The 25,169-nt window shown below is 38.6% G+C and overlaps 1 protein-coding gene across 5 annotated transcripts in view; it reads left to right on the top strand.

The window, feature by feature from the left end:
- The window catches only part of ITPR2 (inositol 1,4,5-trisphosphate receptor type 2), a 272,287-nt gene that overhangs the window by 108,223 nt on the left and 138,895 nt on the right, over positions 1-25,169 (top strand). For all 5 annotated transcript variants that reach the window (XM_026114016.2, XM_026114015.2, XM_026114018.2 and 2 more), the window contains 11 exons: positions 2,322-2,515; positions 5,329-5,461; positions 6,393-6,450; positions 8,034-8,199; positions 10,159-10,332; positions 14,964-15,053; positions 15,261-15,386; positions 16,741-16,863; positions 18,421-18,621; positions 22,910-23,161; positions 24,773-24,898. In XM_026114016.2, the coding sequence (XP_025969801.2) occupies positions 2,322-2,515; positions 5,329-5,461; positions 6,393-6,450; positions 8,034-8,199; positions 10,159-10,332; positions 14,964-15,053; positions 15,261-15,386; positions 16,741-16,863; positions 18,421-18,621; positions 22,910-23,161; positions 24,773-24,898 (1,643 nt within the window). The remainder of the gene's footprint in view (positions 1-2,321; positions 2,516-5,328; positions 5,462-6,392; positions 6,451-8,033; positions 8,200-10,158; positions 10,333-14,963; positions 15,054-15,260; positions 15,387-16,740; positions 16,864-18,420; positions 18,622-22,909; positions 23,162-24,772; positions 24,899-25,169) is intronic.

Below are 25,169 nucleotides of genomic sequence, written 5' to 3'. Positions count from 1 at the left end.
TATTTCCCAGCTGTTTTATTTGATTTAAAAGGTAAATGCACAATTTTCATTTTGCAGCAAGAAGGGTATTTGGAATGATTTTTATTTGCTTTATGCTGGTGTAGACAGTTAGGAGAACTTTCTCTGTCAATCTGATGTGAGCCCTTAGTCTGACTTGTAGCTTTTTTCCCTAACATCATGCAAAGTCAGAAAGACTTTTTTTTCCATTTGTTACAGACTTGAAGTATTATTTTCCAAAGACCAATTCAGACCAATTGCACACTAGACTGGATGCCAAATGGGACCTCAAACATGACACTAATCTGCCTCATTCACTTTGAAAAAGCAAATTCTTTGTGTGTTCTCCTTTTAAACTCAGGGTTAAAGGCATCCTCTTTCCCTGCATACAGTACTTGAGCTCTGTGAATTGAAGAAAGAAGGGCATAAGAGGAGGATATTGCTAGCAAAATAAAATATGGCTTTGACTTTTTACAGAAGATTATCTAGGAAGAGGGTCTCTGCAATGCAAGTAGAACTTGGCAGCTGAATGGTGATTAAAGTGTACAAAAGACATTCAAGAACTATTCAGGCTTACCTCAGCAAAGCTACATCTCCTCCATTCTTTTGTTTGCTTTTGGTGTAGTCTAGGTCTTGCCACTATTTCTCCTAAAAGTTACTATCATTCCCTTCCTTTGCTCCATTAGTTCAGATCTGTGCTTTGCAAGAAAGAAAATTCATTCACATAGGTAGCAATCATGATATTCTCATTCTTACTTCTCCTCAGCTTTGAGGAAGATAGTCATTGGTTCAAAGAGATGTTTTTCACATCAAAATTCATTGCAGAGAAAGACCAGTTTGTAGAATTGGCATCAGCGGGAAGCGGGAGGGACCGTTACGGCTAGACTGGACCGAAATTCTTGCCAGTGAGTGAAGATGTACTTATTTTTTTTTCCTTCTTCTTTCCCCTCTCCCAGGTGTAGATTATAAAAGGAACTGTGATTCCAGAGATTAGTGTGACTTTCAGGACAGCCTTCAGGGCCTGATGTTCTCCTGGGATTTTTCTGAAAGGGGTATGGTTTTATAAGTGGGAGTGAATGGTGGAAGAATCTCAGCTGTCTCTCAGAGTTTCCCATATGAGTTAATGTAAGCTGAGGGAATGACTGTTCTGAGAGCCAGGCAATTATTTCCTGTTTCTTTTGAACAAGTATTAAAAAAAAATCCCAAACCATCAAAACCCAACCTCACACACATAGGCACATAGATATGTGAAAGTGCACATGCAGTGGTAAATGTGTACACATTTGCAAACTGTCCCGGTAGTCACTAAGTATAATAGGATTTATCATATATATCATGAGCTTTGGCCAGCCCAAGTGTACATAGACCTGTTCTTCACTGTGTTTCCTATGCAGGCATAGGAATATGCACACCCAGCAGCAACTCCAGGCTTTGCTGAGATGCTTCTGTCCTGTTCATTACTCTTTATCCATCATTCAGATATGGCAGAAGTTCAGCAGATCAAAGAAAAAGCATCAGGCTTTCTCCTGCTAGTTGTGTGCGTTGGCTTTGGTTTGTGGCCTGCCATTTGGGCCATATACAGAGGTTGATCAGACTTGCAAGGCCTGAATGAAATCTTTACTCTCGTTTAGTGTGACATACAGGATATTTTGACAGTCTTCTTCCAGCTTCTGCAGTGCCAAAAGCATCCTCACTGTCAAGCACCTACTTTATGACCAGTCATCATGGAGAAAACATCAAGGGGACTAGACATGGAAAATGAGCTCCTCCCTTGTCTCTGCAGAGCAAGGTCATAAATCGCAGGAAGGAGGATATAAGCTAAATATCAAGAAATGTTTTCTAGCAGTGGAGGTAGAGAAGTGCTGGAATCACTTGCCTACAGATACTGTACAATGTGAGATATGCATCAGTAGATATTCTTAAGAACAAGTTAAACAAATGTCTTTCAGAAATGGTTTTAGATATAGATAAAATGGCTTCAGACTAGGAGACTGATTAGGTAAACTACTAAGATTCCTTTCACTCTATTTTTTTTGCAATTTCATGGGCATACTGACAGAGCTGTGGAAAGCCATTGCCATCTTTTCCATCTGTTGACCTGTAAGCAGATCTCCTGGAAAATCAATGTAGAAAATTGTCCCCAAACCACCAGCTGATTTGCGTGAATTCCTTCTCTGGAGTTTTGAGCAGTAATTGATGATTTAATTTTCAGTATACTTGTTAGGATTGTATGGGGGTTGATATGTGGGTATATGTGAGATATATAGCTTTTCAAGCAAGCTTTACTAATGGCAAATATGTGTGTGTATGTGTTTAATGCATAGGAAACAATGTTATGCGGACAATCCATGGTGTAGGAGAGATGATGACCCAAATGGTACTGAGCAGAGGATCTATATTTCCCATCAGTGCCCCTGATGTGCAGCCTAGCATCCACCCAAGCAAGCAAGCCAGCACCTCAGAGAGTGAAGATGTGATCGTAATGGACACCAAATTGAAAATCATTGAGATTTTGCAGGTAATAATATTTGATGACGTATTATGTATCACATATCAGTCAGTTCACATATTTTAGCTTACTCATGTAGCACTAGGTTCTGTCACTTGTGTTCTTACTCAGCTATTCGCTGAGCTGTTCATTGAAAAACTAACACTTTATTGTGAGGAAGATACTCCTCTGCTTGTACATATGATACAGTTGTGGTCCTTACATACTGTTACACTTACTTTACTTCTGAGGGAACTAGATGCTGCAAAGACTCTGTCACTATGACTTGTGAGAAGTCAAAATCTGTCCTTTAGTCTACCTCACTAATGTTTTCTGAAGACGGTATATCTGTTTCCAGTCTCATTTGCACTCATTTTACATTGGAGTAGTTTATTTGGCTGTAGGATTTGACTTTTTCTTTACACTAGTTTGATGAAGGACAGAATTGGGCTTAGATCCATCAAAATTGTGCAAGGTTAAAAAGTTTTGAAGTCATTTTCAGAATTCCACTGTTAGACTGAGAACAGTCTGTGGGCTGCTGTGATTTTCTCCCAGAATAACTGACAAGGTATATGACACTAGCGTGCCTCTGGAGATAAAATTTTCACTCTGTGCTATTAGTAAGTTAAGTGGCACACATTTGTTCTGCAATACTCACTCACTGAAAGAGTTTTTCAGTGTTTTCTATAAATTCTGCTGATCTGTTGGTACCATTGTCACTTTTGAAGGATTCCATTTATTCTGAATACTTATAAATGATTTAATTACCTTAATTACTTATCATCTGAAAGACTATCAAGTGGTAGGTTATCCTTAATACTCATACTTTAGTTCAACGACTGTTCTACACCGTAAGCCTTAAACTAAGCCAGAGTGTTACGAAGTTTTATCACCTAAACAGTAACTTTGGAAGGAAATGCTATTCATGTGTATTGCTTCTCATTTCTGTTTGATTTTCTGACTGTCTGAATTTCCCTCCATACCATCCAGCTCTGCTGGCTGATTATACAATGATCATTCTGGGACACCAGCCTCTTCTTGTGCATTCCCTACCTGCTCACAGGAAGGAGAATCATATTTTTTCTTATCGTTTCCTCTTTCACAGCACATCCAGTGCAAGAGCACCTGGAATTGGAGAGGACTTAATCCTAGGTTGTTGCTTAATCTGTGGCTTGTTAGTTATGGCTCAGTCACATGATCAAACTACTGCAGATTAGCAAATTGTCGTGTGTTGGGTGAGCCACAATAAATGTGCATAGATAGGACTTTAGTTCACAAGCAAAACAAAATAATTGCCTTGTTTAATTTGTAATGAATAAGATTAATTTAAATCAAGTTACTTGTCATTATTGTGCTGTTTCCCTGAAAGGTAAGTAGGCATATTGTAGATTTATTGTTTTGCCATGTATAATTAGTAGAGTGGTGATTATTCTATTTTAATAAATATTTCAGTTTATGTTATTTAGATTCTCAGTACATCCTCTTACTTTAAATAAAGGCATTTCTTACTTAACAATTTCCATTTTGCCGTCAGCCAGAATTAAAACAGATGGCTTGATAGACTCAGTTGACTGCATGTGGACTTGGCAAATTTATATTTTTAAACATCTTGCTTGTACAATTATAGGATAACTTGGTCATGGAACCAAAATAAACCTGCTTTTCTTCTTTTCTGTTAGAAGTTTTCAAAGAAAAGATGATGCTTCTTAAACTGATATTTTATTCTTTTTTAGATGGCATATAATCCTAGTTACCCTAGTCAAATCCTATTACAATACCTTGGGTCTGGGAAGCTTGTATGATTTTAGTTAGAGATCAAACAAACAAGTTGCCACCATTTGCTAAATCATTGCCTGTCAGCTGAGTCGTGGTAACTTAACATACGTGCTTTCATCCTCACTGAGTGTGAAATAAAGTGAATTATCTTCAACCTCTTCCACTGTATGCTTACAATTACTGTGGGCAAGGAGCATATGCATGGGCAAATACTGAGACTCAGCTGATGGGCAGTTAGTTGTTAAAGTGCAAAATGTAATTATGTGTCTGTCTTTAAATTGGTACTAACATCTACAGCCAAGTTACTTCCCTCGCTATCCAAAATAAAAGCTTCAAACTTTCAAGTTTGAATTAGGATTTTTCCTGTATGACTTCCAGATTTCACAGCTGAGGAGCACAGCACCAACAATTAAAAAAGCAGAGTGTTGAAGGGGTACTGTGCTACCACTACAGGGTATGCTGAGGCCAGACTTTTTTTTGCCACGTGATAGCAATAGTGCTAGAAGCTCAAAAATGACATACTGTCAGCTCCTTGCATCCTCAGCTGGTCACTAGCAAAGTACCAAAAGACAGCACCAGGCCTGTGCTTCACCTCTGGGAGTCCTGGAGTTAAACCTCTCTGTCCTTGGCTGTTGGGCGTCTGAAAAGCCAGCGCTGTGAGGGTGAGCGTGGGGCCTGGTGTCTTTAGTGTCAACCCCGTTCCACTGCATATCTCAGTGAGGCATTAGAAGTCCATCTGAAACGTTAAATAATCTGCTTCAGCCTGGGTGTGGACGTACTGATCTGGCTTGTAGGCAGAAAGGCAGCCTCCTGGAGTCCCGGACATGTCCAGGCTGCTGCTTAGTATTCAGCAGCCAATGGGGCAGAATTCAGTATGTCTCAGGATGGTGGGAGGGAAAAATGAAATCATGAAATAACTGTGTGGCAAATGTAATGGATTCATTTTGTCTCATGGATGTTTTTACTTAAAATAACCTTGTATCTCTGTACATTCCACCATGAAAAAATCTCAACCTAACATACCAAATGGGAGAAAAAAAGTCGCATTTTAAACTCTTTTCTTGTAGTTTATTCTCAGTGTTAGACTGGACTATAGAATATCCTACATGCTGTCTATTTATAAGAGAGAGTTTGGGGAAAACAATGAAAACGTTGATAGCTCTGCAACCTCCCCGCCTGACACACCAGGGATTGCCTCAGGTAACTGTTGCTATTGTATTGCAATGTAAAATAATTCTGTGTAGACCACTGCAGTTACAGATATTTTAGCAAGCAATAAACTCTGCTACACCAGAAAGATGCATGTCACTTGAAGTTGAAAAGCTTGTGAAAAAATGAGAATCTTATGGATTCCTATAAAAAAGAAAAGATATTTGCTGGCCTGCCTTCCTCTAATTAAAATCTGATTCCTTTTTCCTGTGATGACAAATTATTCTTTTGTTTGTACTCTTTCCAAAACACTTCAAGGTGATAAATGTAATGGAGAGTGATAAATTGTTGGGAGTGGATGAGGATGGATTTAAGTGAGGTGACTGTGGTATGGAAATGGAGTGGCTTTCCAGGGAGTCTTGTGCACAGGGAAGGGCTCAAAGGGCTGACAGCTGTCCTCATGATGAGCTGCAAGTAGGGGAGAGTTATTTTAATTGGAGATGCTGTAGAGCAGAGGGGTGTCTAAGGAGTACTAAAGTCCTAAGTAGTAAGGTATACTAAAGCAGTATGAGGGTGCGATAACTAATTGTATTTATGAAAAACATTCTAAAGTTCTCAGGTCTTGTTTTGTTGCTTTGTGGGGGTTGGTTGATCTAATAAAAAAGCAGAAGTTTCATATTCTGTGTTATTTTTGGGTCATGGTGGCTGTCTGTACAGCTCCTAGCACTGTGAAGCTCTGGTCCATCACTAGAATCTAGTTCTTCCTCAGTACTAGTTATACACAAATAAATAAATAAATAAAATGGTGTGCCCTACTTTTTCCCTACTGACTCTTGTAGATAGAGAATTTGGCCTAGCTAAGGAAGGTAGGGTTAGGCTTTTGCTTGATAACATATACTTTAAAAGAAACAGAGTTTCTTTTTGCTGTGCAGACTAAATCATGATCACTAGCTTTTTAAATTTTATTTTGATTGTTTTCCAGCAATTGTTCCTGACATAGATGAAATTGCAGCTCAGGCTGAAACCATGTTTGCTGGCAGGTATATTCTCTGAAGTTTTACTTCTCTCCACACATCTCTTTGATGATGTTACTGTTTCTCATGGACAATTTCTTTTTAGTCTGTGTGTGTTTTCATACCCCTTTCTCTTTCTTTGGCTACTTTTTTTTTATTACATAGCCTACACACAGACAGAAAAGTGACACTTTCCATTGAATACCTAGATTAGATGTGTGGTACCAGCACCACCAACTATAGACCTGGTTTTCAAACAAGCAAAGAGCCCAGTGGGTATGGCTGGCTGTTGGACCAGAAATAACCTCCCTTTTGATCACCTTTGTTTGTAAGAGAGTTGCTAAAAAGTTTCTGGCATGTTCCAAAAGGCAACTGGGGAATGTTGTACTGGTATATTGGGCTAAAACATACTAAGTATCTAGTTCTCTCTATAATGCCTCACACGAGTGCTGTTAAAGAAAGACTTTTTCTGGTGTACCTTGTGACTGTGGTCACAGACTTCTTGGATCAGTAAGTTACTGGTGACCGTCAGTACTTCTCATGAATGACATGAACCATTATCATTACCTTTCGTATTTAAAATTACTCTGAAAGCTATGCCAAAAATACTCTGTTTTGTGTGACTCCACAGATAACTGTGGACCACTTGCCATGATCTTCTGGACCACCAGAGGCCTGTAGATTACAAGTTATGTTTGCAGAGCTTTGCAGAGCTTTTGCATGATTTCAGCTGTGCTGGGAACAAAAAAGAGGCACTGAAAAAATCCACAGTGGAGAGTTATTACCAGTATGACTATATTGGTTTAATTTTACTGGTGTAATCATGATTATACCAGTAAAAATGATTCCCATTGAGACAAGGCCTTAGACTTTAACGTTTTCCTGGAGCTAGGGAGAAAGATTCACAAGATGGGTGTTCTGATCTTTCCACTCTGGTCCCTTATGTGTTCTCTTTCTTTATCGGCAAGAGCAGTGCCTCCAGCCCTCTCCCTGAACTCCCATAATATAAAACAACACACAGCCCTTGGCATCTTTAAAATGAACAGAGAGACCGAATGGTTTCTTGGAAACATTATTTCTGCTTTGATATGTTAAGTGTAAATCTGCTTTCTGTCGTTCCAGATTATAAATATGATTCTAGAAATATGATGCTTTTGGCAATTCTTACTATTTTTGAGCTTATTTTTTCTTAAAGGAAATTTTAATAGCAGCTGAAAGGGGAAGGACTAAAAAGGATGGGGCCGAACTAATCTCTGATGAAATGCCGTTGACTTCAATTAGCTTGGTCTGGGGATGAGGTTGGCACCATTTATCCAAGACATAAAGTAATGTTTTTGTAATATAGATTTTAATCACAGTATTTGACACATTTCATACATATTAACTTTTACCCATAGTGTCCATTCTGCTACGAGATTGCCACAATAGTGAATAACTGTAGAATTGAAGTCCTTATAAAATACGTTAAAATGGTATTCATAATTTGCATCCCAGAGCGTATTCCACTTGGTTTTAAGAGCTCTGTCAAATGAAGATTGTGTGTACAGGCGTATTTATGTCAAAAGCTTTTTTTATTTTTGTTTGGTGTTTTTTCCCTATTTCTGTTGCAGAAAAGAAAAAAATGCTGTTCAGCTTGATGATGAAGGGGGCAGAACTTTTTTACGGGTCCTCATTCACCTCATCATGCATGACTACCCTCCTTTGCTCTCAGGCGCTCTGCATCTGCTATTTAAGCACTTCAGCCAGAGAGCAGAAGTTCTGCAAGCATTTAAACAGGTATGGGCATAGCATTATTCCAGGGAAGTGACTGCAGGGATAGCCTTTCCCAAGGCTGCTTTTCTTACCCAGATTGCTGTCTGTAGCATGACAGTATTATTTCCTTAAAGGTCCAAATTGAGCGTAGGTTTCTTTCTGTGAGAGTTGAACATATGTGCTAGCACGTGTTCTAGCTGTGTGCCCAGAAGTGATGATTTTTGGCATTGGGATCCATTACTGGCAGTGTAGGTCCCTGGTGACAGGTGGGACACCCACATTGCAGTGAGGCATGATGCAGTGATCTAGCGATAGAGTTAGAACCTCGTGTTCCGCAAGCAGTGCACCTGTGTCAGCAGTGAGACTTCCCTGTCTTCAGAGCTACCTTGGAGGGGTGTAAAGTTGTGTTGGTATAAATGTGGTGTTTTCAGCTCTGGTTCTGACTCAGGTGCCTTTGCGTTGTGCTCTGCTGCACGATACAGATTTGGCCAAATAAAAGAAAGAGAGCAATAGAGCCAGGCTTGTTTTCAGCTTTTATTCTTTCTGCTTGATAACAACATGTGCACACTCCATGTGTCAGTGGATTAAGATTAGGATTAGGAAATCTCATTTCATGGGGCTAGGGGACAGAGAAGTCTCAGCTACATGACCTTATAACATATATTGTTAAGACCATCTGATGCTTATTTCAGGAGTTCACTAGCGTGTTGTCTCATCATTATGTAAGAGGTGGAGGTTTCTCTTGTTTAAAAGCAGATGAATGATAAAGAACTGGAAAACTTTTAATATTTCTGCAGAGTTGCATAATGGCCTCCTACCAGGATATTAAAGAGGGGCCATACTAATTAGGTGCATAAATAGCTGCTATTCCCAGCTAAGCAAGGGCTGAGTAGCTTAACATGTTTTTGTAAAGGAAAGAAAAGGCTAATTGGCAAATAAACAAAAAAGGCTGTAGAGAGCATGCAATATGAATGTCTGTGAAGAACTGAAATTCATAAATTGCGTAAAATAACAAGTTTTTTTCAAGCTAAGAGAAAAGAAGATGAAAACTTTATATTATAAAATGGTGACTACTTGCCTGCAAGTAGTGTTTTTTTTTCCCGATGTTCCTATCAGTGTTCCTATCTGCCATGCGGCCTTAATCTTTTAAATAAGTTTGATTCCTTAATGGTGTTTATCGATTTACTGTGAAGATTGTTGTTAGTGTTTTGTATAATATCTGCATTAATAATCTTGGGAGAGCAAAGAACATTACAAAAAGAGGAAATGTATAGATCATATGAAATCAGGAATTACAAAGAGCAGGGAGAAGAAAGAACAGATAATTTGAGCAGTACAAAAAAGAAAAAAGAGGCAACGTTAATCTTAGTAAGAGGCAAACACTCAGATGGTAGGAAATTACATGAACCTGGAAAGTCAGTTCTGTGAGCTATCCAGACAAATTTTTCTAAGCTGGACTAACAGTGATGGAAAAAAAAAATTTGTTAATATTTCCTTATTTTGATGTAGATGATCATTAAAGTTGCTCTCCATTTTGACTTTTCTTTGGATGTCCTGATTCCCTGTCATATCATCCCTTTTTTTCTTTGAAGTACTGTGCTGATAGGATAAGCTATTTCCAGTTGTATTATTTTAATACCATGAGGATCATAATCATAGCATCAGTGGTAACTCTACACAGAGCTCAGGAGCTTGTAAATATGTGCTTGTGCTGAAAATGTTTTGCAGTGATTTGAGGAAGGAAACAAAATGTTGTGAATTTTATACCTATCCTGCTTTGGGTAACCACAGTCTCTAGTTCTGTTAAAGGTGTTTGCTGAATGGAGACTAAAAAGACTGTGCGCGCCATGTTTCAGTTTAAAAGGGAAGGTAACATAAAACATCTAAAGAGAGGGGCTTAGAATGGAAACTAGCAAGGAAATTTCCCAGGCATAACTGCTGGTGCTACTGCTGTAATAACTTTACAGTTTGCTGTATTTCCAGGTTCAGTTGCTGGTGTCTAATCAAGATGTGGATAACTACAAGCAAATCAAGGCTGATCTTGATCAGCTACGTCTAACTGTAGAAAAATCTGAACTGTGGGTTGAAAAGAGCAGCAATTACGAGAGCGGAGAGATGGGTGACAATCAAACCAAAGGGGGAGAAGAACCAATAGAGGTGAGTTTAAAGTCTTCTGCCGCTTGAATTGTGTTACGTGTAAGTAAGTTCATTAAACTACACATAAGTATTTTTATGTAGTTTAATGAACAACAGCATGTTTGTGATTTGGTTAATCAAAATGCCAAAGAGAGAATTTGCAATATTCTGACGGAGCTTTAGCATTAGATGCAATAGAAGATAAAATGCATTTTAAAGATATATTCAATATTCTCTCCTGCTGTCTTCCATAACTGTATTCTTATGTCAGAGTTGCCTTCCTTTTGGTCTAGTGAGCAAGCCACAGTGTACAGCATCACTCTGTGGCCGTGGAGGTAATCTAGGGATCATGCATTGGCAGTTATGTTGCCTTGCTAGAAGAATGGATGAGTAGGCAGTATTTGTTCCTGCAACTAGAGGAAAGGAGCACAATCAAATCCATATTTTTAAACATTGTGAGTAGGCCTACTTTCCTCAGAACATAAGACTGACTTAAGAAGACTGAGGTTTTGAAAGCTAACAAACCTTTTTTTGACCTTTAGTTTGCCAGAAACTTTTGGCTTCAAACTTGAATCTGGAACCACGATTTTTTTTTTTTTAAATTTTTTTTTTTTCAGTGAAAGCTAAGGTCCTTATGTAATTGCCTAACTCCAGTGTGAATATTTAAGAAAATGCCAGGTATTGCAGGAATTGCTGTGGTTAAGGTTGATAGGCATAATAGTAGATAAAGCAGGCTTTCATGCCAGTATTTATTCCTACCTTTCTATTCTGAGCAGTGGAAGAGGGCAGAGGCCATGTTCTCTTTTGTAGTAGGGAGTCTTTCCTAGTTGCAAGAAAATGAGCAAGGAAGTAGCCAGGAAAATTTTGGTTAGGAAGCAAAGTGGAGATTATATAGGACTGTGAAGCCCGTGCATTGTGGAGAAGTAGGAGCCACTGAGAAGACACAGTGTCTTTGCAGATGCCCATGAGATACCCTTGGCTTTTCAGATGGGAAAGCAGATTCTTTGTGGGTTCACAAGAGGGAAAATCCAGCACTTCAAGGAAGAATCCTGATCACTCAGGACAGCGTGGGTTCTAGTTTTTCTCTGATATAACTTAGCTGAATTTAATGGTGTCAATACTAGGAAGAATCTGGACTTCGTGAGCTTAAGTATGTAGGAATTCCTCACAGCATAACTCTAGTAAGATAGAAAATGTCCCTTTACGTTTTCAGTGACTGAAGAGGTAATGTGAAGATAGGATACAGAATCACTGCAGGTTATTACGATTTTTTTCAGATAGAATGCATTTTCTAAAGTGTATTAAGACCCTTGTATTCCTACAAATAGCTCTGATGGCAAAGAAACTACAGGAAAGTGGGACAAAAACAGTGTGCTTGAAACAGAAGCATCTTTAAATGGATTTTTTTCCCATGAGGCATCAGTGAGTCTCTATGGATTAACAGGACTTCAGTAGATACACAATATTATCTCTGACAGATCTGAGAGAGTATTGTATTGGAACAGTAATAAGTAATCTGGATCTGGCTAGATCATCTGGTGGTAATTCCAGCAGAGCTGCACCAGTTTACACTAGCTCAGAATCTTGTCCGTTATTTTTCCCCTATTAAATTAGTCTTTGATACACAGGAAATGTTTTTACAATGCAAAACTACTTTTTGTAGTGAATACTCTCTTTGAGATCTTAAAGAGGACTTGAGAGGTGAGGTGCTAGTCATAATCTGCAATATGTGAAGCAGGTGGTTAGCTTCAAGGAGATAAATATCCCTGTGAGATCCCATGCTTCCTTGGAATGAGTATTCAGTACTGAGCTAGATGAACCTCTAGATCCTTAGGGAGTATGTTGCATTTGTCTGTACTTAATTTATCCCAAACAACATTAAAGTGTGTCCAAGGGCTTAAATTGCATTCCAGATCAGTCTTATGTTAACCCCCAGTTTTTCTCCTTGCCGAAGCACATTGCAAGATTGGCTTAAGGGTTTTAAAAAATTGCATATATTTCTTTGCCTTCAAAGGCAAAGTCTTTTGGCTCATTTTTTTCAACCTTTTTTTCATAAGCTGGGGGACTAGAAACTGGATGTGACTCCAGAAACTGAATTTGTGGAGAAAATGCCAGATTCTTCAAAGTAAAATATCCAGAGTTCTCCATGGTAAAATGAGAAATCTTACATTCTTGTAGGATTGTCTTGATAAGAACTGCAAATGAGAACTATAAGAAAGAGTGTTTGTAGTTAGGTCAAACATGCACCACATAAGCAACAGGAAGAAATGCTAAAATTGATCTCACGTAACTGAGCCTTGATTGAGAAAGGAAAGCCCTTTTTTATTTGGCTCTCTGTAGCAAGGGTGCTTGTAGTGTCTGTAGGTACCATGGCCTGTGGAAAGTGTGCTTGCATCACTGAGGAATAGATTGGTGGTGTAGCACCAGAAGCATAACTCTGAGAAGGAGAAATTTAAAGTCTCAGTATAAGGACTCTTAGGTGAAACTGAAATGCAGTGCAGGAGCGCTAGTACTCTAAGCACCTGATGTTCTCTTGCTATCCTCTCTTTCTGGCCTTTGGCAGTTTGATTTGGTTCTAGATATGTTTTGGGAGATGTTTGTTTAAACATTTCACATAGGTGGAGATTGTGAACTGAAGCCTGAATGCTTACTTCTGAGATGGCTCCTCACTCCCCAGCTAAGTCAACATGGCCTGGGGAGGGCCAAGCCCTGCAGCTCTGGCCGCTGAATGACGCCTTGCTCAGTCATCCCAGTGAAATGAATGAGACTATTTCAGAAGTGGGGAACTGCTCAAATCTAGGCCTCCATTCAGGGGCTGTAAAGAAAGGGTCCTGAAATGGGCAGCATGATATTCTGGTTGCTTGTTGATTTTATGAAGAAAGGAAGTAGTCATTTTCAGAAAATGCCATTTCCATACAGTGGAGAGAGCTATTCAGAAGAGAAGCGTGCTCAGTGCAAGCTCTGTGACATCCTGTGCCCTATGGGAAAGCGTGACAGTGAATGTCTATCATGGGGCATAACTAGGCAAGATATGCAACTGAGTGTCTCTGATATCCCAGTGGTGTGATTATCTCTAGATAACTACATCCCTGGAATACTCTTATGGGTTCAATAAACAGGTTTTTATTTTGTTGAGAGAAAGGATAGATTCAGCAGCTTAATGCTGATCAGCACTTCCAGATAAGACATATAGTTCACATGGATTATAAAACTGCTTTGATTGAGGAAGAATGCTGATAAAAGTAACAGGTAAATTAATCTTGGTTAACCCACGGTCCCAGAGCAGAGGAGAGTGGTTAATTATAGCAAAGAGCCTGAAATATCTTCCAAAGTATTGATTCAAACAGCTAGAGAGAAGGTAGCATGCATACTAACAAACCTAAACAAATAAAAATCCACTGTTGTTGCATAGATCAACGTGACCATGCTGAACAGCAGTGCTGACACTGTTATAAACAGCTTCTATGGCCAAGTGGTGCAGCTGTTCTTTCCTTGCTGGAAATGCAGACCAGATGGAATTTATAGGACTCGTAATCTCCACAATCAACTAAGAAAGTTCAGAGAGAGATTTCAAGTGGTGTAAACATTCAGACGGGCTTGCACATGTGTGTTTTAGCATAATTCTCATCACTAAGACAGTAGGAAGTTTGAGGACAGAAAGAAACTTGGAAACATACCTGTTTGGTTCTTTTTTACACTGTTATATTAGTTTATATCGCCGTGTTTATACCATGATGGAGTTTTGAGATATCTTGTAGTTCTTCTTCCACAAGTTTAATGATTTCAACATCGAAAGTCATAACTTTTAAGTCTTTGCCTTTCCAGACAAGAAAGGCTAACCATAGCTGGCAGCATAAAAATCACTGCCCTTATACTGCCAGTATACTAAGTGGGATATTCTTTGGTTTTTTTGTTTGGGATGTACATGGAGAGTTGGGAGATGGTGGAGGCAGTTATTTGCTGACCTGACTTCTTTTATTTGACATATCCAGCTTGGGCTTTCTAAGAGCCAAGGCCCAGAGCATATGGTATCATAACTGGATTTCACAGTTTAGCATAAAGTCTTCATTTTTTGTTTTATGTTCCCTTCCCTCATTATCCAGAGATAACTGAAATGTCATCTTCCTGGAAGGAGCATCTCTAATTTCCATATACTACTTGTTCGCGTACTGTTGAAAAGACCCCCACCCTACTTATCTCAACTACACAGGTTGTCTTCAGCTCTTTCTTCAGATTTTTTATGTTCACATAAACTGACTCTTTAGTCTTTTCCAGCTGTTTTAGAGATGTTTGGAACAAGGGTTGACTATTGAAATACTCATATGGCCCCCATTCTCGTATTGTCTAAGTTCCTTGGAATGCCTACTCTGTGATGTAGGGACATACTCTTTTTTAGGAGGATCAGAAGCACGAAGACATGGAATAATTGTCTCAAGTCATGTTGGAAATTTGAAACAGGGGAAGGACTGAATGCGAATCTTTTGACTCACTGGACAGTAACTGGTGGATGGTTATTGAAGATTTTTTCTTTGTTATCTGTTATGTATCTGTTCCCTATTAGCTGTTATAATGCTTCTTCTTCACTTGCTGTTAAGAATTATTTCCTGTTGAGGAAATTACAGTAGATCCTTGTTGTATGTTTTTTGTTACAGGAGCCAAATATTTTGAGTCCAATACAGGATGGGATCAAAAAACCGCAGATAGACAGCAATAAAAGCAATAACTACAACATTGTTAAGGAGGTTGGTATGTCTTCTGAAAAACTTGCTTGACATGGTAGTGTAATGAGTAAATTTAGTTGTTTTTTGCCACATGGTATTTTTGCTTATGTTTTTGTCTGATATGGCAGCTTCTTTGCCACATGATATTTTTGCTTATGTTTTTGTCTGATATGGCTGCTTCTTTGCTTTTCTGCTTGCTTATTTATTTACTTATTTATTTATTTATAGATTTTGATTCGACTCAGCAAACTCTGTGTTCAGAATAAAAAGTGTCGGAATCAGCAGCAGCGATTGCTGAAAAACATGGGCGCCCACTTGGTGGTCTTGGACCTTCTGCAGATACCCTATGAAAAGGTTATTCTTATGATTTCTGCTGTAAAGAACATGAAGTCAGTAAAGGAAATGCCTCCAAAACAAGAAACAATGGCCCAAGAAACAATGAAAAAAATTATTTTTACTGAATTCACTGAACTATGACATGAATGTAAAATGATGAGGTCGTTTTCTACCTTAAGAATAATGGGTCTGGGCCCAAGTTTAAATGTGGCTGCCTGCTTAGAGAGGGTTTCATTAAGAACTTACTGTTGCCTGCCTCAGGTACCCAGATGTCACTGTGCTAGCATCCAATTCCTGAAACACACAAACCATAGCATTGCAGTCACTGCGCAGTAGGAAATACTGATTTAATGAGCTCCTGGCAGGGTGTCTAAATTCCACTGTTAGTTACCGATGTGAGTGCTGTCGTAGATACATAAGATGGACAATTAAAGATTCAAGGACCAAGCTTGAAATCGTTTCAGTGTCTCTGTGGTGGCAAGGCTCTTACTACCTCCACTTCCAGGTTTTTCAGAAGATGATACAGTTTTGTCCTGATTTAATGACATTGAGCAAACAAATGAATGATCTAGATATTCTTTAAAAAAGTCTGTCTTTCTAGATCTTATTTGAAGCATTGGAAGGAGATAAAACCTCTTCTGGGCTACGTTTTCCCGAGTGTTATACACTAATGTTTTAATGTGGACACTGGGTTCTGCTCTCTGGTAAAATATTTAGCATTAGTGCTTGTTCATGTATATGGTTCAGCACATCATAGTTAAAGTATTATATGAGAGGAATACAGAAGGGGAATGAAACTAGACATATATGTTTGTGTGGGAGTAAGTGCATGAGCATATATATCTAACTATATAAATGCCAAAGCTTTTCAAAAACGCAAAATCAATGCAGGCTAGGAGGTATTTAGCATTTTTGAAAATCAAGCCACTGATTAGATTTTGAACTGGAAATGACAACCGCACAATAGGACACCTTACCTTTAGTTTAGTATCGCTAATATATTGCAATTATTACATTGTTTTTAGTAATAGAACTAAGAAAACCTCCTGTTCCTCTAGAAATTCATGAAACAGTGGTAACTGTAGACTAAACCATGAGACCTCAGGCCAAGGAGAGTGGAAGGAAACATTGGAAACTTTAGCATGTTGGGTCATTGCTAGTGATTCCCTATGGTCAGGTGGGTTCAGTGTAAGGTGTAGTCACTTAGGGACTCTGAAGGAAACTAGAACAGTTGCTCTTGCCAGAGGGAGCATTAGTGCCATATAAAGGCTCAAGAGAATCGGTGTGTTCCTGGCTGAGTTCATGTTGTGCAGGATTAACAAGTATGTTTAGATACATGTCCAGCTGATGTTTTTGTCTTCTTTTTCTGCAGAGTGATGAAAAGATGAACGAAGTTATGAATCTAGCCCATACTTTTCTTCAGAATTTCTGTCGAGGAAATCCTCAGAATCAAGTTCTTCTCCACAAAAATCTCAATTTATTCTTAACTCCTGGAGTAAGTATTTCATTTTAAGGTTAATATTATAAATGAAAGTAAGCTTGGGTTCAATGACAAATGACAATGCTAAATGAATAACTACATTAAATTATGCCTTCTCTGTCTTCTCTTCTCTGTTTTCTTTTCTCCCTCACTGTGACTCTTTATTTCATTGCTTTTAATGTTCCACTTTGAAAGTGGAAGACAATATTATCTGTGGGCTTCACTGGAAGTATCTGTGGGCATGTGTCATACCATTATATCATGTTTGGCTTGATTCTAATCTCGTTCATTCTAACTCACTCGCATCTGGACTATAAGTCAGGGGAGAAGATGCTGTTACTATGCTGATGTGAAACTCGCATGAGAGCAGAATTAGACCCATATGTTTTTGCTGATGATGTTTCTACTTGCTTCAACTAATCTAAAGTTTGATCTTCTGTTAAATCACTGTCTTTATGCCCTTTTTTTACAGTCTCCCTGCTTTTTTATTTGTTTCATTAAAATTAATTATGTATATGTGCGTTGATATACATATAATCATCTGAGACCTTGCTGGGTGCAAGATCTGCTACTGGGAAAAACACACTTTTATTAGAAAGAGGATAAGTATTAGGAATGTAGACTCCTGACCTGAGTACATTGTTCCAGGAAGCATTTGTTCTGTCTTTTTCATTCATGCTTTTTTTGTGAAGTTAGTGAAGGATGTTGAGCTGACCATTGCAGGGACTAGAGCCCAATTCAATTCTGTCTGACATTTGATACTTCACTCAGGTGCCAGGTATAGAGCCTGCTTGCACCTGCATTTCTGTTTTAGTTCAAATCAGGAGGGTGCTTTTGAAGCTGATCTTCTTATTATCCCTTCTTACTGTGTTTTCGCTCACATTGCAGAGGAGATTTGGTGTGGATTCCTTTGAGATGACGCTAAACAGAAAGGTGTGCTCCAGGAGCACACCTAACCCTTGTGAGCATTCAGCCTAAGGGACTGAACCAGAGCAAGTTTGAAGCAAAAGCCCCCAGAGTGCATATAGTCTGAATGTGGGGTCCTCGGCAGCATCCTCCGTACTACTCACTGATACGAACATAGCCTTAGGCTCCCTCTATAGTGAATGAGGAAAGAGATGTGCTGTAAGAGAGTGATTAGATTATATGTGCAATGATTTCTCTGCTGGAAATGCCTGTATTTGTCAGCCATAGAAGGAGCCAGAGGTACCTAAGCATCTAATTTAGTTGCCTCAGTGAGAAGTTGGACGGTGGGTGGGGTGAACGTGGTCTCGATTGTCGTGTATTCCAAAGTCCATCCAGAGTGCTCGAGCAGTGTCTCTGTGTGTGTTTTTACCTTCCACATGTGCATAGATTTTATGTCTACTTTTAAGACCATTTTATACTCTTCGGGAAGCATAGAATAATCCTATTGTAAATGAAAGACAGGTCCATAAGATCACTGATCCCTGTTGGGCTTTTCGAGTCTCCCTTCACCAGTGTGCCTTTCCCTAGTCTAGAGGCCTGTGAATTCTTTGGTCTCAAAACAGATCTGCCATTCTTACAAGGCTTTTTGGATTTAAATTTGTTTAGCTTCTGGAAGCTGAAACCATGCGGCATATCTTCATGAATAATTACCTTCTGTGTAATGAAATTAGTGAGAGAGTGGTGCAGCACTTTGTACACTGTATTGAGACCCATGGCCGTCATGTGGAATACCTGCGTTTCCTGCAGACCATTGTAAAAGCAGATGGCAAATACGTGAAAAAATGCCAGGACATGGTAATGACAGAGGTAAGTTAATGGTTCGCATGTTGATCATTCATGTGATGTCTTTTTAACATATATTAATATTTTGAAGTTGCTTTCTTCTGCTCTTAATACCAGTGGGACACACTGGCGTCATAGCTTTAGAATTTTAAATGGTATCACAAATAATGAATATTTTAGCAGACTTTTTTGGAGTTTAATCTAATTTTGTGAGGCCATCTGTGTAACTACTAGAAAGAAAACATGAGTGTTATCATGGTGATAGAGATGTCTATTTCTAGAAGATGTAGTGTGGAAATCTCTTGAGTTCCTTACATAAACCTTCATTTTCCTGTACTGTATCTTAAGATGCCATTTACACACCAGACTTCCCATACTGTGACATGGTTTTACCATAAAATAGTCTCTTAACCTCTGTGGATTTGTCTAAACAGTGTTGTAAACCATTTTTTATGTGGAAGCACATAACAATTCCAGGTACTTGTTTCTGCTTTTGTTTCTACTGCTGTAATCCTTGAACATTTCTGCTCAAGTCAGTAGAGCTACTCTAGCTTTAGCTAGCTATGTTCAGAGTCTGGCCTGGTAAATTCAACTGAGTGGTTTGCAGATAAATTTTTATGTCATTGAAGTCACTAGGAAAATACCCATTGACTTCTCTGCAAACAGGATTTGATATGCAGTGTGCATGATAAATGAAGTCCTCACCTTGCAGATACTCATGCATTTAACTGTAATTATGCTAACAGTTCAATGAGATTAATAGGTGGATAAAACTGAATATGGTGAAAAGTCCAGATAGGATCAGAATCCAAGCAACATTTTCATTACTTTTCAAAGTGTGTTGTTTTCTTTTTTGGAAAATGCAACTTCAGATAGAAAACAGAGCTAAAGCTCCAGGTGTGGTGTGAACAGAACTAAAACTTGCTGAAATTTCTTACCAAGCAACAAGGAGGAGAAACGTCTAATTAAGAAAATAAAACTTCAGCCTACATGGATAACCTTTAATGAAATCCACATCAACCTTTTCAGTTTGACTGATGTGTTTTAACATGTAATATCAAATGCAAGCCCTTGATTTACATAATTCAAACAATTCTTTTGCATCAGTGGTTTTAGATTTTTCCCCTTCAATCTCAGCTCCTTGTAGGTTTTTACTTTCTCATTAAATACAATTTTGAGATTTTCCTCAACTTAAATACATTTTGCTAGTGATCTTTATTAGCATAAAGACAGATTTGCCATATTACATTTTTAAGTTGACTGAATGATGAAAATAGAAATCAACTTAGATGTGACGTTTACACCATGAGTCCTGCAGGAATTTGCAAGAAGGAGAGGGAAAACCCCTATTTTGAGGAAAGAGGGTAGGATGGTGACCTGTTTAAAAGTTGTAAGAAATTACAGTTAAGCAAATATCATTTGTGAGAAAAGAGTAGTAACAGTGAAATTTGAATGGCAATCTGATACAAAGGGAACGGTGTAGCCTATCAGTTGGAATTTGAGATAGAGTCAGGACAATTTCTAAGTAGACAACTGAGATTTAGTTTGTCACCTTAGGAAAGTGGTGTAACTTTTCTGTGCCTCCAGGTGGGGCATGTAAACAATGTAGCACAAAGCAAGATAAGAGTATGAATGTACAGCATGCCCACAACTACTCCTGTATATTCTTTTTCTTCATTGGAAATATAGTGTAGCTTATGTCTGTTTACTGGGAGTAGGAGATAAACTAATCACATTTACATGTTTTAGAGTGTGCACACAAAAATATTGTTTTTCATATGAAGAAAGAGTACTTTCTTTAGACATACTGAACTTTCCCACTCTGGCTTATTTAGCATAACTTGTTCCTATATTCTTGGTCCCCACATCTGTGGAGTGGCTAGTAACGATGTTTACCTACCTGAAAGGGTCCTTAGGGCACTTTATCTTGTTACAAGGGTGCTTTGCAATTTCTGGAATAACAGTGCTTGTAGGTGCAAACATTATTACAAAAGAGAAAGCAGAATTTACTTTTGAACCAGATCAATGTGGCAGGAGAGTTTTCTATTATCTGTGCTATAGCAGAATGTCAACAGCTGATCTGATACTGACCCACCTTCACTATACTTGCATAGAATTCTTAACTCATTTTAAATATATTTCAGTGGAAAAAAATGCTGCTGATTTTCTTTTTCCCCATCACTCTGCTCATGGAATTAAGCGAGAACTTTGGCTAACATTGGGGACTTCTCTTCCTTTTCTCTTTTTACAGACAGCGTTTTGTCTGCTTGGGCCAATGTTTGGATTCCTTTTACAAATCACATTCAAATTAGGATAACTTGGAGAAAGGGATGACATTTTCTTCTTTCACATTCTTTGTGGCAATTACTTTATTCGCCTTTGCCCTTCCTGTGCCAATGCACCATTGTCTGCTTTGGTTTGTGGTTCCTCACAGCTGCAATGTAGCAAGCATGCCATGCAGCATCATTTCATAAATTGTCACCTGGTATTTCTTTCTTGTTCATCAGCAATAGATACATGAAAGGACAAGTATCAATTTGACTTGCCCTTTTATCAAGCCATACCAGAATGGATTATGTCTGGATTTGACATGAGATTATAACTCTGAGGAAACCTGGAAGGAGTCTTCTTCCCTTTCCTTTGCGCAACACATGTGCAAATGGAAAATAACTATGGGATTATAGTGAACAACTTAATGGAAAGCGACAGAGCATGTGCCCTCCAACACAGGGCTTGGTGTGGATTTTTTTATTATTTTGTATTTGAAATGTTTAAGAAAAAAATAGTGTTCCATATGTTAATTTTTAAAAATCAGGCAGGTCAGTTTTCCAGCATTCTGAATACTTATATTTCCCTATTTTCCTTTTAGCCAGCGCAATGAAATTCATGTGTCTGGGTGCCCATTCAGTCATTCCACCCCCCACACCAGTACTTGTACCTTTAAAAACTTTTCTCCATTCTGTGGATTGCCCAAAAAATGTCAATATTTTGAAAAGTCAGCGTGGAAGATGATAAGGAATAAGAAATGTGGGAAAGGCTGAATTCACAATTCACTCCATTCTCAAGTAAATCTCAAGTAAATCTCAAGTAAAAAAGAAGCAAGAAATGGGAAAAACACAATCAGAAAACCTGTAAGCTCAAAATTCGAAGTGTTGAAACACTGGAAAATGTAACAAAATGTTTTGTGAGTTTGGATACTACTCCGTTTCTGGAGGAGACTAATTTTCATTCCAGCTTTTACTGTTTTCCCATTTCTTTGCAGCTCCCCCAATCTTAATTTCTGCCCTTGAATTCAGTAAGCCAGAATTTTATGTCACATATAGACTTGGATGTGTCAAATGCAGTATTCACAAGATATGTAGGGTCATTGTTCTGCCAAGAAGTGTTCTGTACAAGACAGGGTTTATGGGAACTTATTTTCACCTCTACTGAGAGTACTTTATGCTTAAAAGGAGAGCGATGGAGAGAAGAAAGGGATATTGCCACGTCCCAGCTCCCCCTCAAGCTCGCAGAGCAACGCTTGCAGTAGGTACCTTCAGTGCACAGGGGAGGGTTCAAAACAGTGTTAGAACAACAAAAGCTTACTCTGAGCTCTGCTGAAATGAGGCCACCCACATCCACTTTGGCTCTGGATCATCTGAGATGAGCAATGCACTTGTAGCGTTCAAATTCAAATATTTTTCACATACACCAGTTTTCTGTTAAAAGGTAGTGATGGCATGACACACACAGTGTCAAGACCCACCTGCCAAATCTGCGTAGGTTAGGAGGAATCATCCTTTGTTTCAGATGCTGAACAGGGGCACAAAGACATTGGTTAAATTCTGGGTGAGCCACAGACCGTGTGTGAGCTAGCACATGAGATTTAATCTCTCTGTAGCTCAAGTCCCTATCTATAAAATAGGGATAATATCCCTATAATATCCCCAGAGGGATAGAGACATTCTCACTTCACAGTAGGAGGTGAGGATAATTAATGAACATCAAACAAGCATTGAGACAGTAGGAATTATGAGGATGCCATACCTTCTTAGGTAAGCACAGAGCTACATAGAAATTAAACTTCATCTTGCATCGAGTGGGGACCTTGCTGAGTTATTCCAGATTTGCATCTCTGTAGATAAGAGCAAAAGATTGGATGTTATTTTAACGTGTGCATTTGGTAAGCCACATCAGGCTAATTTTTTTTCTTGTGCTCTCTCTATGTCAGGAGAGTCTTTGCATACTTAAAGGTAGAACAAAATAATTAAGAAAATGACTGCTTTGCAGGGTGCTTGAGCAACTGAAAAAGACTTTGCGGTATCTTTTTCAGCTGATAAATGGCGGTGAAGATGTGCTGATATTCTACAATGACAGAGCATCGTTTCCAGTCCTGCTCCAAATGATGTGCTCTGAGCGAGATCGAGCGGATGAAAGCGGACCCTTAGCTTATCATGTTACACTAGTGGAATTGCTGGCAGCTTGCACAGAAGGAAAGAATGTGTATACAGAGATCAAGTGCAATTCACTTCTGCCACTGGATGATATAGTGAGAGTAGTGACCCATGATGATTGCATACCTGAGGTAAGACTCGCTGAATGACGAGGCGGACTGATAATTATTATCAACAGCAAAACATTTTCTGAGTTTGTAAAATTCTGACTGGTTGAAACTTGCCCAGAAAACAGGCTGACTGGCTTAGCTGCGTTGCTTGTTAAGGTGAATAAATGGAAAAAGATACCCCATGTTTTCTTAAACAGAAGACTCTTTGGTCCCTTGTGTTGCACTTTTATTGTCAACTTTTTGGAGAAGGTGCTATTTTTTTTCCATTTTCCTAGGTTTGTTCAGTCACTATCAGAATTTCTTCTCTACTAAGCTTCTGGCTGTTAGCTGTGAAGAATCAGCTCAATGATTTGTCAAGCTAACGTTTTGCCACTACCTGAATTTGTTGGAAATTATGGGGTAACATTCTGGCCACATTGAAATCAGCAGGAGTTTTGGGTGAAGTCTGGTTTTATTAAATTCATTTCCAATCTGGCACGTGCTTTTATTCACTGCATTTAGAGGCCTAATCCTGCAGATATTACCCATATTGGTTCAGTAGGACTGTGATATCTCACACTGATTAGATCGAGAATGCTTCTTGCACCAAACTTGATGTGATCAAACGGCATCTTTATGTAGTCTCTGCAGGAGGTGGTTCAGGCCCTTTATATTGATCACGAGGGATTTCTACAGGCTATATGGTGGAAGAACGTAACTCAGACGAAGAACGTGCCAATGGAATTGGGCCTTATGGCAGTAAATAATCCTTCCATGCCAAGAGAAAGTCTCCTCGTGATCAGTTGATACTTTTGTTAGAAACAAAATGCTTGCTTTGATCAAAAGTTCCTCCCAAAATTAATGTCACCGACTGCTAATTAAAAAGTCCAAACAAATGAAACCTAAAAGTCTACAACATTTGTGAGTTTTCTCCATTAAACGTATTTGACTATTTCCTCTCTCTTGACTATGAAAAGAAATTTTCAGTGTGCATGCATATGTTTATATTTAATATTTACATTTCAGGCACTGGATATCCAGTTATATGATGAAGCAGATTTATGAGGTAGGAGAGGAGTGGTGATGCCTTCCTCCTGCTAAGCCCTGCAGTGCTGCAGCCCTGGTGCTGCACAACCTTTCTCTTCCATTTGGGTCTGAATTGTGCCGACCCTTGATTTGAGCACTGCATTAGGATCTGAGGAACAGGCATTGTAGACCCAGCTCTGCTAGAGACCTCATTTGTGATACTTGGCAAGCCTGTCACGAGGCATCAACCTGCAAGAGTCAACTGACAAATGAGTGTCCTGCATTCCGGCAGGTCCTGACTTTGGAGCCAGGCCCTTGTAATTTTAATGTCATTTTATATGTAGATTTATTATTGGTTTAGTTGTGGGTTTTTGCTGTTTGAGTAAGAATGTTTGCAAAACCTTTTCATTTCTCTGCACATGGTCTTTCAGTAAGTACATTAATGTATTTGTTGCACTGATTATCTGTTAAGTCTTCAGAACCTAACGTATGCATTATTACTATTAGTATTTCTTCATATTTGAAGAATCATCTTTATTGTTTAGTATTTTTGCAGATAGAAAACAGAATGTTAATGATTTTCATTGTTCCATTCTCACATTGTTCATATGTTTGCTGTTCCTGCAGGTGAAAATTGCCTATGTTAATTTTGTTAACCACTGTTATGTGGACACTGAAGTGGAAATGAAAGAAATCTATGCCAGTAACCATATCTGGAAATTATTTGAGAACTTCCTTGTTGATATGGCAAGGGTAAGCTTAATGAGGCATTAAATACAGTGTACTCATGGGTGGCAACTGCACTGGCAATAAATTTTCTCATGAGCTATGTATGGTTAATAAAATATATTGAATAAAAATATATTTTATTACCTATTTTTTTCAAAGTTGTCCATAAAATAAGTCTTTTTTTAATGGGTCATCATTTTTACTATGTTTTGTTCATTATCGTTTAACATAATTACTAGCAATCTTCTTTTTCTAAAAGATCATCTCGGAACCCTTGTCCCTGTCTTTTTTCTAC

This window comes from Dromaius novaehollandiae, chromosome 1 (assembly GCF_036370855.1).
Source record: "Dromaius novaehollandiae isolate bDroNov1 chromosome 1, bDroNov1.hap1, whole genome shotgun sequence".
NCBI lineage: Eukaryota > Metazoa > Chordata > Aves > Casuariiformes > Dromaiidae > Dromaius > Dromaius novaehollandiae.
Note: the sequence above shows the minus strand (reverse complement) of the source record. Positions and strands in the feature narration are given on the sequence as shown.